The sequence below is a fragment of the Mesocricetus auratus genome, unplaced genomic scaffold (genome assembly GCF_017639785.1).
Source record: "Mesocricetus auratus isolate SY011 unplaced genomic scaffold, BCM_Maur_2.0 Super-Scaffold_100007, whole genome shotgun sequence".
Classification (NCBI taxonomy): Eukaryota; Metazoa; Chordata; class Mammalia; order Rodentia; family Cricetidae; genus Mesocricetus; species Mesocricetus auratus.
In genome coordinates this window covers 40,438,234-40,450,722 of record NW_024429191.1, presented here as the reverse complement: position 1 = coordinate 40,450,722, position 12,489 = coordinate 40,438,234, and the positions used below count along the sequence as shown (strand labels likewise).

The following is a 12,489-nucleotide window of genomic DNA, read 5'->3' as shown; positions in this document are numbered from 1 at the left end:
TTCTGATGCTTAGTATCCCATTCCTATTGGAGGAACAAGTCATGGGAGCTGGTGCTTGCATGCTTGTTTTAATAGGGCATCGCTCACTTTAAGCAGGTTTTTGCTTGGACTTTTGCATCATGCAAATGCAATTACATTAGGCTGTTTTTCTGTCAGTTTAGTAATTCCTCCACATCCCCAGTTCCTTGGATAATAATAATAAACTTTCACTCCTGTGAGGGAGGTAAACATGGCTTCCTTCTACCTTCCTGCAATCTGTGCCTGATACAACGAAGTTAGACAGGAGAAAAACAGTATTTAGCTGTGTCTGTAGGTGTGGGAGCCCACACATCCTGAGCCACATGTCCTACATACAGAACTGTCAGAGCAAAGCCAGCCCTGACCCCCCCCCGGCTTCCATCTTCCTTTTGATCTTGCTTGGGGAACTTTTCTTTGTGTCATTAGTTTTCTGACACCTTAAAGATGCTCTTTTAATTAATTTTATCATGATTTAACAATTATCTTCAGAAGGAAGACTGGTTTGTAAAATTTGGAAAATGATATTTACCCTGTCTTGTTACTGTGAGGATTGTGTTGTTCGGAACTGGCAGACACAGCCTAAGAATCTTGTAGATGTGACCTGATGTTGTCTAATTTTAAAAGTTTTGTTTGTCTTTGTTTCTTTGAGACAGGAGCTGGGTACCTCAGGCTAGCCTTGAATTGACATTTAGGCGAGGATGACCTTCCTGCTTCCCAAATTGGCATTACATGCCTGGTGAAACCTGTATTACAATGTTCCAAATTATTTGTCACAACTCTGAGGCCATTGTAACAATCTTAGCACAGGTTGAAAATCCCTAAGCTAAAACATTCTGAAATTCAAACCACTGGAATATGAAATATTTCCATTCCCAAGCATTTCAGATAAGGTGTACTCAAATCACTTACATACCCTCATGTTTTTAGGAAAGATAATGCCAATCTCCTTAGGCTGCCAGGTAATCTGCCTTTATTTTTCTCTTGGAAAGTTTTAAGCATGTTTTTCTGTTAGTATTCTTATTCTACAAGGCTGTGAGACTTGAGTCTTCATGTGAGTTGTTATTTTGCTTGGCTCTAGGTGGGTCCTTGGAGGTGAAGAGTCCCATATTTAGTTCTGTGGATGTCCTGAACTATGTCTCAGTTTATCTGTCCTTCATTTGTCTTATTTTCAGTCTGAAATGCCTATTAGTTAGGTGTCAGCCCTTGAAAAGCTCTCTGTCTCCCCACGCTGGCTGATCAGATTAGTTTGCAGAATGAATAGAGGTGCTCAGAGATAGTGGACCAAATGCAGGGCTGTTACCAGCATTGTTAAGTCAGAGCCTGGGCCCTGGCAACCCTACCCCAGGCTCAGCCCCTGTCCTCAAGGGGCCAACTGAACAGACACATGATGCTGGGAGGCAGAGGGAGGGGATTTATTATTCAGTGTGGCTGCCCTGGGAAGAGGAACAAATAAAAGGGTGCAGTGACTCCTCCCCACTTCCCCTTCAGGGTCCTGACACGAGGTTTAGGTATAAGCAGACGGCACAAGGAATGCATAGGTGTGCAGTCCTGGCCAACACTTAGTCCTGCCCCTCGGTGACCCTTCCCTGATAGTCTTTCCCACAAGATCATCTGAGAAGTTGTCAGGACTGTGAAATCTCTTTGTGGGAGATAAGCTCCTCTTTCGCTGGCACCAGACATCTGCCATCTCCTAGTATGAGACTTCTGGGGAAATGACATTGGATTGGGAACCATTGTTGTACTAGTCTGATGGCAGAAGGCACAAGTGTCTCTAAAAGATTTTCACTCCTACTTCGGATGGTTCCAGAGCTGTTTTTTGATGAAGCATAAAGCCAATAAGCACAACCAGAGATAAGATCAAAGAGTGTCCTGGAAATCACTCCCTCAGCAGTACTTGGATGGAATTTGGTTTTCTATCTGTCATAATAAACAGAAACCGGGAATTGAATCTTTAAATTGTGCTCTATTCAGCACGCTGGAAGATCTGAGAAGCCGGAGGGAGACCTGCCTATCTCCTTATAAAGGAAAACATCAAGTTGGGGGCTGGCTTGTAGTTCAGACGTTTAGTCCACTATTGTCATAACAGGAAGCGTGGTCCAGTGCAGTGCACATGGTGCTGGAAAGAGATTGACAGTTCTGCATCTGGATCTTTAGGCAGGAGGGAGGAAGGGTGAGCTACTGGGCCTAGGTTGAGCTTCTGAAACCTCAAAGCCCACCCTCAGTGACATACTTCCTCCAACAAGGCCTGATGCTGCCACTCCCTACAAGCGTCTGGGGGCCATTCTCATTCAAGCTCCCACATTCTGCTCCCTGGCCCTCATAGGCTTGTAGCTGTATCATAATGCAGAAACACATTTGGTCCAACTTCAAAAGTCCACATAGTCTATAATAGTCTGAACCATGTTTAAAAGTCCAAAGTCTCTTCTGAGACTCATGGTAATCTCTTAACTGTAATCTCCTGTAAGACTAAAATAAAAAAGCAGATCACAGCCAGGCGTTGGTGGCGCACGCCTTTAATCTCAGCACTCAGGAGGCAGAGGCAGGCGGATCTCTGTGAGTTCCAGGCCAGCCTGGTCCACAGAGCAAGTTCCAGGACAGCCTCCAAAACAATACAGAGAAACCCTGTCTCAAAAAAGAAACAAATAAAAAAACAAAAAAAGCAGATCACATACTTCCAACATACAATGGCACAGGACATGTGTCACTGTTCCAAAAGGGAGGAAAGGGAGCATAGTGGGGTAATGTTCAAGTCACAAGAGGCAAAAAATAATTTCAGGGTTTAGTCTTGTCCCCATGGCCAGGTGTTTGGCCTTGTCTCAGAGATTCCATAGCAGGGGAGGGCTGACCAAGGTTATTGAAACTTGCATTTCTCTTGAAGTAATTTGGATGACATCTAGATGGAAAGTTAACTCCAAACAAACAAACAATTAGCAGTGCATACTTGCAAACTGCTTACAGTGTGCACTCATGGATTTCTTCCTATAGAGTGGGGTACAAATGTGCCCTTGTAGATAGCGAATGATCCTATTTCTTACTACAAAATGAAACACATGTGTCCCTATTTGTCCCCTATGACTGTCTCCCAGAGCAAAGGAAGTAAAAAGATTATACTGGAGTCACTTATGCCTACTCCTACAGGAGAAACGTAGCACAGGTGAGGGCAAGGACACTTCTGAGCGAGCACAAATCATGCCTCCTGTGTACAAATGATGGGCAGGAACTTCTGGACAGGGTGTCCGTACAGTCAGACTGTAGCAGGCAAGACTCTTCTGGACAGAGTGTCCGTACAGTGAGACTGTAGCAGGCAAAACTCTTCTGGACAGGGTGTCCGTACAGTGAGACTGTAGCAGGCAAAACTCGTGGCAAATCAGCCAGAAGTGTGGACCAGGGTGGCTTGGCAATTTATGACTTCATTACATTTTTCTCTGCAGGGCCTTGTCTGAAACAAACAATAACAAACCGAAGGGACATTCATAGTCATTTAGAGGAATAGCAGCAGGTGCATAGCCCTCAGATCTCTTACCTAACAATTGACAATGTTTTATGTATTTATCTATCTATCATAACAACTGCTTCTGGATATCAACCCTCTCCCAGCGATAATCATGAATGACAATCCATTTGTACATATGAAAATAAAAAGCCCTTCATGCTGCTCACTAAGGTCCCTTTTCCCCACAGTGTGTCCAGAAAGCCATGGAGAGATCATGATGACAGATCTTGAAAAAAAAGATGAGACTCAATTGGACCAGCAGACGAACCAGCAACAAGTTTTGCCTGTCCACCCGAAGGACAGCAATGTGCCGTCTAGGAAACAGTTGATCCTATGGCGAGGGCTCCTGCTCCTGGGAGTAGTTGTAGTCTTGGTGGGAGGGATTTTAGTGAGACTATATGTCAGAATTGAATGATGTGGAAGGGTCAGAGACCAAGCCACACAGGTGCTCCTCAGTTTGTGAGATTGGCACCTATCCAATCCACCACCTCTTGGAATATTACATCAGGACTGGAGGCATTGCTGTGGCCGACAAAGACATGCTTAGTGTGGTCGGGGCCCTCTACCAAGTAAGCTCTGTCTCTTTCTCTCTCTAACACAGAGACAGAGCGAGCGAGTGAGAGACAGAGAAACTGAGAGTCACCGACACACAACACAGAGAGATGGAGAGTCTCTCTTACACACAGACACAGAGAGAGGCATGCGTTTTGAGGGGACAATGCATGCAATACACTTATCCTACCCAAAAACCAGTGTTTGAAATACTGTACCAACTAGGATGTTGATTTTTTTCACCTCTGGGGGTGCAGGACCACCTGGGGGCTATAGATCACTGTCACTGTCCCATATCTCCAAAGGATGGTGTCACACATTGAGAATCCAGGGAAAGCTCCCAGTTCAAAATAGTCTCTACTAAATTCACGCCACTTTTGCACCAGTGTAGAGTTGGGCCCCTGGAATGTGAATTACCGTAAGCCTGGGACCACATGCAGCTTTGAACTCACAGACAATGCACAGGCCTGGCAGCTGCCAGTCATTTTAGCTAACAGACTTCAACTGTACTCATGGATTTTATGAACTGAGACTTCAAATACGTTTTTTTTTCCTAATAAAGAGTAAGGGAAACACCATATTGTGGTCTAAGATAATATGGGGAAGATGATGGTGGAATATTAGTTCATCCACCATGGTCAAACATGGACTGCTGTATACTGACCGCATTCTGGTGGGGGCTTCCCGGTTTCTTCTGCCTCCTGTTTTCTAAGAGAGAAACCTATAGCTGGCCTGCTTCTGTTTTCTTACTGTGCAACTTCTATTAAATACATTTTAAGTCACTGGTTGTAGATTGTTATTCTGTGAGCAAACAGCATTTATTAATCATCAGAAGGAGCTCAGATCTCCTGTGGGGGTACAGGCAGGGGAGATCTCTGGAGCTGGGAAGCGGTGACAATTCCTAGTGGTGGCCAGAAGAAAAGGCTTTAACAAAGGCATTGAGACGAAGCCCAACTCTTTCAGCCTCTAAAGGGTTAAGTACACACACACACGAATGCAGCAAACTGTCAAAGAACAGAAAATGAACAAACTTAGGAAATTTAACTACTGTGAGTAAAACCGGTTGTCTATTTTGTTTTACTTTTGGTGGTTGGGGGGCGGGACTCGGGGTCCGCTAAAGGCAATCATTCCTCACTTAGCTACACCCACAGTCCTCCATTGGTTGAGTTTGGTTGAGACTACCTAAAGCATCCTTCAGAGCTTCATTCCTGTTGGGTAAATAGGAGGACATTTTCCAGGCACCCAGATCGAGGCTTGTCCCGCGCGCTGCACTCGGTGACAGTTGGTCTTGGACACGGCGCCCCGGGGCGGGGTGGCGCGAGGGGCGGGTCCCCGCATTGGTCACTCCGCCCTCGGCTCCACGTGCAGGTCCGGCCTGCATCAGAGCCTGCACCATGGAGCCCGCCGAGGACAGTCTGAGCGCGGCCATCCCGCTTCCGGAGCCACCCGACGCCCCGCAGTGGCGCAGCCCTGGGGGCCTGCGGGGAGCGCTGTCCCCGGACGTGCGGCGAGAGGCGGCCGCGCTGGCGGCGCTCGCAGGCCCGGTGGTGAGTCGGACCCGGAGCTGCGGGCGCGGGGTGGCCCCAGGAGGGCCGAGGGTGACCGCCTTTCTGCTCCTCGCAGTTCCTGGCGCAGCTGATGATCTTTCTCATCAGCATCGTCAGTTCCATCTTCTGCGGACACCTGGGCAAAGTGGAGCTGGACGCCGTGACACTCGCTGTTTCTGTAGGTGTTAACTTGGTAAAGCCTCGGGAGTAAAGCTTTGACATGTTTTATTTGTACAGTGCTGGAGATGAGCTCAGGGCTGTGTGTGTGTGCTGGGCACATCTCTAACCCCAAGCCGCACAATTAGAAATGCAGGGACTGGGTCTGACCCACCGCTACCATGGTGATCATCGCATTTGGGAAAAAGAGAGAGTTCTGAGCAGATCTCACAGCAATGTGGAACCAGCAGAGGCATGGTGCATTGCTATTAGTTACACAGTTCCTTAAGATTGCACTATTACTCTTGTAATGTGTCTTCGTTATGATCACACCTCCTCGGAAGCCTCTCTCCATCTGTTAGGTGGGGAGAGCTGCTTTGCTTGCATTTGATCCGCACTTTCAGACATGAAAAAAATCTCCCGGTGAGGTGATGACAACTGGCAACCCCCACCCCCCAATTTCAGAAAATGTCCCTTTTATCCCCTAGGATGTTGGAATGCCCTGTGCAACAGTGAAGGCCTACAGTTTCCCTGTCAGCAACGTGGCAGAGAGCACATGGCTATGAAGTCTCAATTTACGTATGGGCCTATTACTGTATTGGCAGAACTAATGCGGGCTCTCTGTCTCTCTCTTCTCTCTCTCTCTGTCTCTGTCTCTGTCTCTGTCTCTCTCTCTCTGTGTGTGTGTGTGTCCCAGTGTCTTCTCCAGGTAAGATGAGCTTGGCCACTGGATAGTACTGGGCAATGTCCACAGTGTCCTGGACACCGAGGGTTGTGAACATGCGTTGGCAGAGTGGCCATTAGAGACCTGGTATTTTCCTAGTCCTGATGTCCCAGCCAGGAAGCTCCCTTTTGGGCATCCCATCCCATCCGGTGATTTTTCTCATATCCGTCAGCCCCCTCAGCCCTTGGGAGCTTCTCTTCTCTTCCGCCCCTTTGCTGTCATCTTTGGGGGTGTGGTTTGACTCCTCTCAGCTACCTCACTGATTTCTAGGACCCTTGCCTCTCCTGCAGTCTCCTTATAGTAGAAACAAATGCTTGGCCTCATGTGCCTAGGCTCTCCTCAGCCCCTTGCCCTCCAGTCCTGTCAGGTCCTCACCCCATCCTATTGCTTTTGCCCCGTGGAGTCCTTACACTAGGATACCCCAACCTTTTACGGCTGCTGTGGTCCTCAGAGCCAGTCCTGGCATCCCCAGGAAGACTGAGTTCCTGGCTCTGGGCACTTTGCATTCTTCTCTTGGAGGAGTAGCGCCTTATTTTTGGGACATTTGAGTTCTGCCACAGATCTGGTTCAACCAAATGTTTTGGAGTCAGACAGCTCTGCTGTCCTGCCTGAGCGCACCCCGAAGCTCCTTCTTGCCCTTTTCCTCTGTCCTTCAGTTCAGCCTCACCTGGCTAGCCATTGCCATCCTGGGCTTCGGTGAGGATCTCAAGCCTTTAAGTTGTGTCTGCATCACATCATGAGACTGTTTGCTCGTTGTTTCATTAAAATTATTGTAAGATATATCTTCCGGGGGGGCAAATTAAAATTGTGTGTGTGTGTTGCTGTTGTTTATGGCAACATCTTTTCCTTTTCCTGTTTATGTCTCTAGAGTTTTTGATGTAAAAACAACAGGAATAAGTACAACCCACAGGGAGCTGGGAGGCTTGGTGACGGTACGTGGGCAGGCTGGCCTGTTCCACAGGCAGGGCTTTCTGCAGATAAGCTCCTGAATAGGGAGAACCATTGTCAGCCCTTTGCAAATGGGTCAAGGAGATATGTTGCTTTTAATGGATGCTAACTTGTAGCTAACTAACTTTTGGGAAGACGGTGGACTCGATGCCGCCATGATTAGATATGTTAAGTTTTATAAATTTTGTTTTGGAGACAAGGTCTTGCTCAGTAACCCAGGTTGGCCTTGAGTTCTTAATATTCTTGCCTCAGTTGGAATTATAGGCCTAATTATTTTGTCTAATCTTTTATTATAATGTTGTCCATGGTAAAAGAGAGCATTAACTTAGTTCAGTCTGGTAGAAGCTTGAACATATGTGAGCTGCAGAGGATGACTTGAGTTCTAAGCCAGCCAAAGGCAGTTAGTGTACAACAGCAGCAGCAACAACCCTAACAACAACAACAAAAAACCCAAACAGAACAGAACAAAGACACTCTCACATGTGTGTCTACAAAGCAAACAAAACTCTTTTATAAAGCGAGTCCTTCCCCCTTTTCTCCTCCTAGATGGGTTCATGAGTAGTGTGTGCCTCACATCTGGGTCCTCATTGTGCCACGCGCCCTCTGGGTTTCATGTCTGGTAGGGTAATTGTAGGGCACTCCACACGTGGTCTGCTATTGACCTCTTGAGGCTGTAGATTCCCAGGCATCTTGGTCCATTACCACTGCCTCAAAGCATTGGGCACTCCATAGAGAAAAGGCCTCCTTACCTCACACTTCAGGACATTTAGGAGCGTGCATCAGCTTCTGCCCGATGCTGGTGGGGGCCTCGTCGCTCCATCATCGGATGCAGATGGCATTGTGGCTTTTGAGAGGAGCAAACAGTCAGTCACACAGTGAGGCAGAAAGCAAGAGCAACTCCAGTGCCTGGCTCACTCGCCTAACAATTCGTTCTCCCAGGAACAAATCAGGTCTCAGGAGAATTTTTTTTTGAGCCGGTCTCATGAAGCCCAGCCTGACCTCAAACTCCGTATGTAGTAAAGGGTAGCCCCCAGCCTCTGTTCTTGCTGCCTCTACCTCTCCGGGGTGGGGGTGACAGGCACATGCCACCATGCCCAGGTCACACAGTGTTGGATTTTCGAATTCTAAGATGGCACTCTACCTACCGAGCCCCTACATCTTCTGCCCCCTGTGAGAACTATATCAGCCCCACCCAAGGCCAGCCTCCCAGTGACTTAATCACCCCCCACTAAATGTCATTTCTTGAAGACCCCACTGCCTCCCAAGTACGCCATACTAAGGACCAGACTTTCAGCACATATGCCATTGGGGACCATATTTCTTAGCCAGAACACTGGGTCAGACTCTTGGTAAGTAAAGTAGCTCATTTACCTGGAGTTGATATCAGTTGCTACATGTGAGACCCAGGATGAAGAATGCATTCCACTTTCCCTCTTCCTCTGCTGGCCTGAACAATAGGACACTTAGTCCCACCCCCCAACCTGTGGGCTAATCTCTGGGTAGTTGGGGGAGTGAATGACATCCTAGCTTCAGGTCACACCTCAGTAAGTTTTCTGTCACCCAGGCCACCCACTTAAATGGGAACGATAACTCTATGTACATGTAACTTAGGACAGTGCCTGGTCATAACACCATATACATGAAGAGCCTGGCACACAGTGAGTGCTCAATAAACACTGGGTGTTATGTGTGTATGCATGTGTTTGCAGATACAGCACCCCTGCATGTGCATTCAGAGTCCAGGGGAGAAGGTGGGTGTCCTTACTCTCTCCTTCTCCACCTAATTTCTTTGAGGCAGCCTGTCTTACCCAAACTGGAGCAGTGTTTCAGCTGGGCTGGAGAGTTAGTGGGCTCCAGGGTGTGCCTGTCTCCATAGCACCCCCTGACCCACACTAAGTCCTGGAGCTGACCATTCGTGCAGCTTATACAGGGGCTCTGGGGATCCAGACCCAGGTTCTCATGCCTGTATAGCAAGCACTGTTACCACTGAGCCCTCTGCCAAGCCTAGAGTTCTAGATAGATATTTTTTCTTGCTGCTGCTGCTGTGTGTGCAAGAGAGAGAGAGAGAGAGAGAGAGAGAGAGAGAGAGAGAGAGAGAGAGAGAGAGAGAGAGAGAGAGAGAGAGACCTAGCCCTTTCAAATGGGTATCCTGTGGCAGATGAGGTACATGGTCTTAGACAATAGGAAACCTTTCTGTTTATTTTTTAGTTTTTTTTTAAGGTGGGTTTTGGCTCTGGTACTGAGACTGGTCTTGTTGGACTTCTGGACTCCAGTGATCCTTCTGCCTCCACCCTGTGCAGACATGCCACAGTGCCTGTCTTTTCTTTGCTGATGCAGAAGCTCTTACATGCTATATTAAGAAAACCCAGGCTTTCTGGGTGGGATCACACCCACTTTAATCCCAGCACTTGTTAGTAAGAAGCAGGAAGATCTCTGTGAGTTCCAGGCTAGCCTGGTCTGCATAGCAAGTGTAAGCCAGTCAGGACTACATAGAGAAACCCTGCCTCAAAAAGAGAAACGTAGGCTTTAAGCTCCCCTGGTTGACCTAGGGTGGCTGTGACCCTTGGTTAGAATGGGCATTTTTGTTTGATAATTCCCAAGGGTCCATGTGGCCATCTGAACTACTGGAGCCTGGACATTCCCATGGGCGTGCATGCTCCTTCAAAATGAGCTGCTGAGCGGGGTGCAGTGACTCAGGCCGCTAATCCCAGCACTCAGGAGGCAGAGGCAGGCGGAGTTCAGGACCAACCTGGTCTATGCAGTGAGCTCCAGGACAGCGAGAGCTACATAGTGAGACCCTGGGGGTGGGATAGGACATGGGGAGATGATGATGACAACAAAAAACAAAAACAAAAAAACAACCAAATAAAAAAAGGCTGGGCAAAGTAGGCACAGAGGAGGCAGAGGCAGGTGGATCTGTGTGAGTTCAAGGCCAGCCTGATCTACACAGAGAGTTCCAGGACAGCCAGGGTTAAATAAGGAGACCTTGCCTCATAAAACCAGAATGAGCTGCTGAGGCATCTTGGCTCTGAGCAACCGCTGCCTGCTGCCCTGGGCCGGTTTTTGTTGTCATTGTTGTTGTTTGTTTGTTTGTTTTCCTTGTAGGTTGTGAATGTTACTGGGATTTCAGTCGGAACTGGCTTGGCCTCAGCTTGTGACACGCTGATGTCTCAGGTGAGAACCCTTGTTGCTCACGTGGGTTCTTGGCAGTTGCCTAGGGAACCACACACTGTGGTTTGGCATCCCTTCATGAACGGACAGTGCAGTTACTAAATCACATGACCAACACTCAGCTAACTCAGCTGTGACTCTCATCAGGCTTCATTTGTGCTAGGGGACAGGAAGGCGACAGCTCATGCTGATGGCACAGCAGTGAGCAGGCTTTGTGAGGTGGGGACAAGGAGAGGTGTGGGAAAACAAACAGGACCTGGGTGGCACCAGGTTCCTTCACGTGATTTTTTTTTTACTCCCACAATTTAAAGCACTGGAAATTATTAGCCTGGCTTATTAGGCTGGGACCTCTGTTTGGGGGGAAACAGTCTGTTTGGTATCTTTCTGCCTCCTTAAAGTTTCAGTTTGCATGTCATTTAGCAAAGGGACTCCACTTTGTTTTTGTTTTTGTTTTTGTTTTTTACGAGACAGGGTTTCTCTGTATTGTTTAGGAGGCTATCGGTCCAGCCCGGCCTCAAACTCACAGAGATCCGCCTGCCTCTACCTCCCGAGTGCTGGGATTAAAGGCATGCGCCACCACCGCCCGGCCCAGGGACTCCACTTTTGTTGGTTGGGTTTGGTCTGTTCCTGGTGCAGGGCACAGGCAGATCAATGACTCCCCTTGTGTTTGGTAGGCAGTCTGCCCTGCCGGTCTGGTCTGCACAGGGTTCATGTCTTCCTTGTCCACCGATCTGAGAGCCCCTGTAAGCTTCTTAAAAGTGGTCTTTGCGGGGCTGGAGAGATGGCTCAGTAGTTAAGAGCACTGATTGTTCTTCCAGAGGTCCTGAGTTCAGTTCCCGGCAACCACACGGTGGCTCACAACCACCTTGAATGAGATCTGGTACCTGTAGACAGAAGGCTGTATACACAATAAATAAATTAAAAAAAGAAGTGGTCTTTGCACTCCAGGCCCTCACCCCTGCACTGGGCTTACCCTCACCCCTGCACTGGGCTTCCTCCCCATCAATGCCCTTTCCATCACTGCCCATCCCACTGGGCTTACTTAGCCTTTGCTGGGTCTCTTGAGGCTTCCTCAATACAATCGTCAAGTGAACACAAAGCCAACTACTGGACCACCTCAGCACAGTGGGTGTCTTCCTTCCTCCACACCCCTGTGCTGTGCCCATCCCTTTCCCAAAGCCTCTTCCTGCTCCTGTGTGCTCCGTGTGAACAGCCCCAGTTCCCAAGAGCAGGGAACAATTGTCCTAGAATACATACAATGTTACAGTGGCAGCTGGCTGTCTGGGACCTGGCAGCCCTCCTCTGCACCTCCCCCATCACCTTCCCCTGCCCCGCCCCGCCCTTGGGCAGTGCTGCAGGGAACATGGCTGCCAGAGCTGCTGGGCCTGCTGGAAGGGGGGCCTTGGTCCCCACGTTTACTGAAATGTTGCTTTTCCAAGTCCTTTGGAGGCAGGAACCTGAAGCGCGTGGGGGTCGTACTCCAGCGGGGCATCCTCATCTTGCTGCTCTGCTGTTTCCCTTGCTGGGCCATCTTCCTCAACACTGAGCACCTGCTCCTGCTCCTAAGGCAGGATCCAGAAGTCGCCAGGTGAGCCCTTGGGACGAGAAGCTGTGACTGTGACCATTGAGTGACAGGCACAGGGACAAAGCCAGCACACACTGTGCTATCTCTTCCATGTCCACCACCATTTTCTCCCATAGGGAGTCCAAGGCACAGTTGTCTTCACTGTTGTGTTTAGGGGTGGGTTTTATAAAACTTAACAGTCTAGTGGGGGCTCTGTTCTGAGCCTGGCTCTTTCCAAAAGATCATCACATCCTATTGAACTTGTAGCAAGTTTTCCTGTGGGGTCATCCTCTGCCAGTCACCCCTCTCCACACTG

General features: G+C 48.6%; 2 protein-coding genes and 1 long non-coding RNA gene across 10 annotated transcripts in view; 2 read left to right on the top strand and 1 right to left on the bottom strand.

Moving 5' to 3' along the window:
- Nucleotides 1-4,845, top strand: part of LOC121141355 (multidrug and toxin extrusion protein 1) — a 59,503-nt gene extending 54,658 nt beyond the window's left edge. For both annotated transcript variants that reach the window (XM_040748806.1, XM_040748805.1), the window contains exon 17: nt 3,700-4,845. In XM_040748806.1, coding sequence (XP_040604740.1) covers nt 3,700-3,926 — 227 coding nt within the window. In that variant the 3' untranslated portion in view covers nt 3,927-4,845. The remainder of the gene's footprint in view (nt 1-3,699) is intronic.
- Nucleotides 4,846-4,856: 11 nt separating this feature from the next.
- LOC121141357 lies at nt 4,857-5,337 on the bottom strand. Its single transcript, XR_005878248.1, has 2 exons — nt 5,246-5,337; nt 4,857-5,067 (listed from the first exon to the last, which is right to left on the bottom strand). It is a non-coding gene; the product is annotated as an uncharacterized LOC121141357 (long non-coding RNA).
- A 105-nt stretch (nt 5,338-5,442) lies between these two features.
- The window catches only part of LOC101827738 (multidrug and toxin extrusion protein 2), a 40,569-nt gene continuing 33,522 nt past the window's right edge, over nt 5,443-12,489 (top strand). For 3 of the 7 annotated variants that reach the window (XM_040748799.1, XM_040748800.1, XM_040748798.1), the window contains exons 1-4: nt 5,443-5,610; nt 5,687-5,788; nt 10,544-10,612; nt 12,049-12,197. In XM_040748799.1, the coding sequence (XP_040604733.1) occupies nt 5,458-5,610; nt 5,687-5,788; nt 10,544-10,612; nt 12,049-12,197 (473 nt within the window). In that variant the 5' untranslated portion in view covers nt 5,443-5,457. The remainder of the gene's footprint in view (nt 5,611-5,686; nt 5,789-10,543; nt 10,613-12,048; nt 12,198-12,489) is intronic. The other 4 variants (XM_040748803.1, XM_040748802.1, XM_040748801.1 and 1 more) reach the window with 3 other exon arrangements.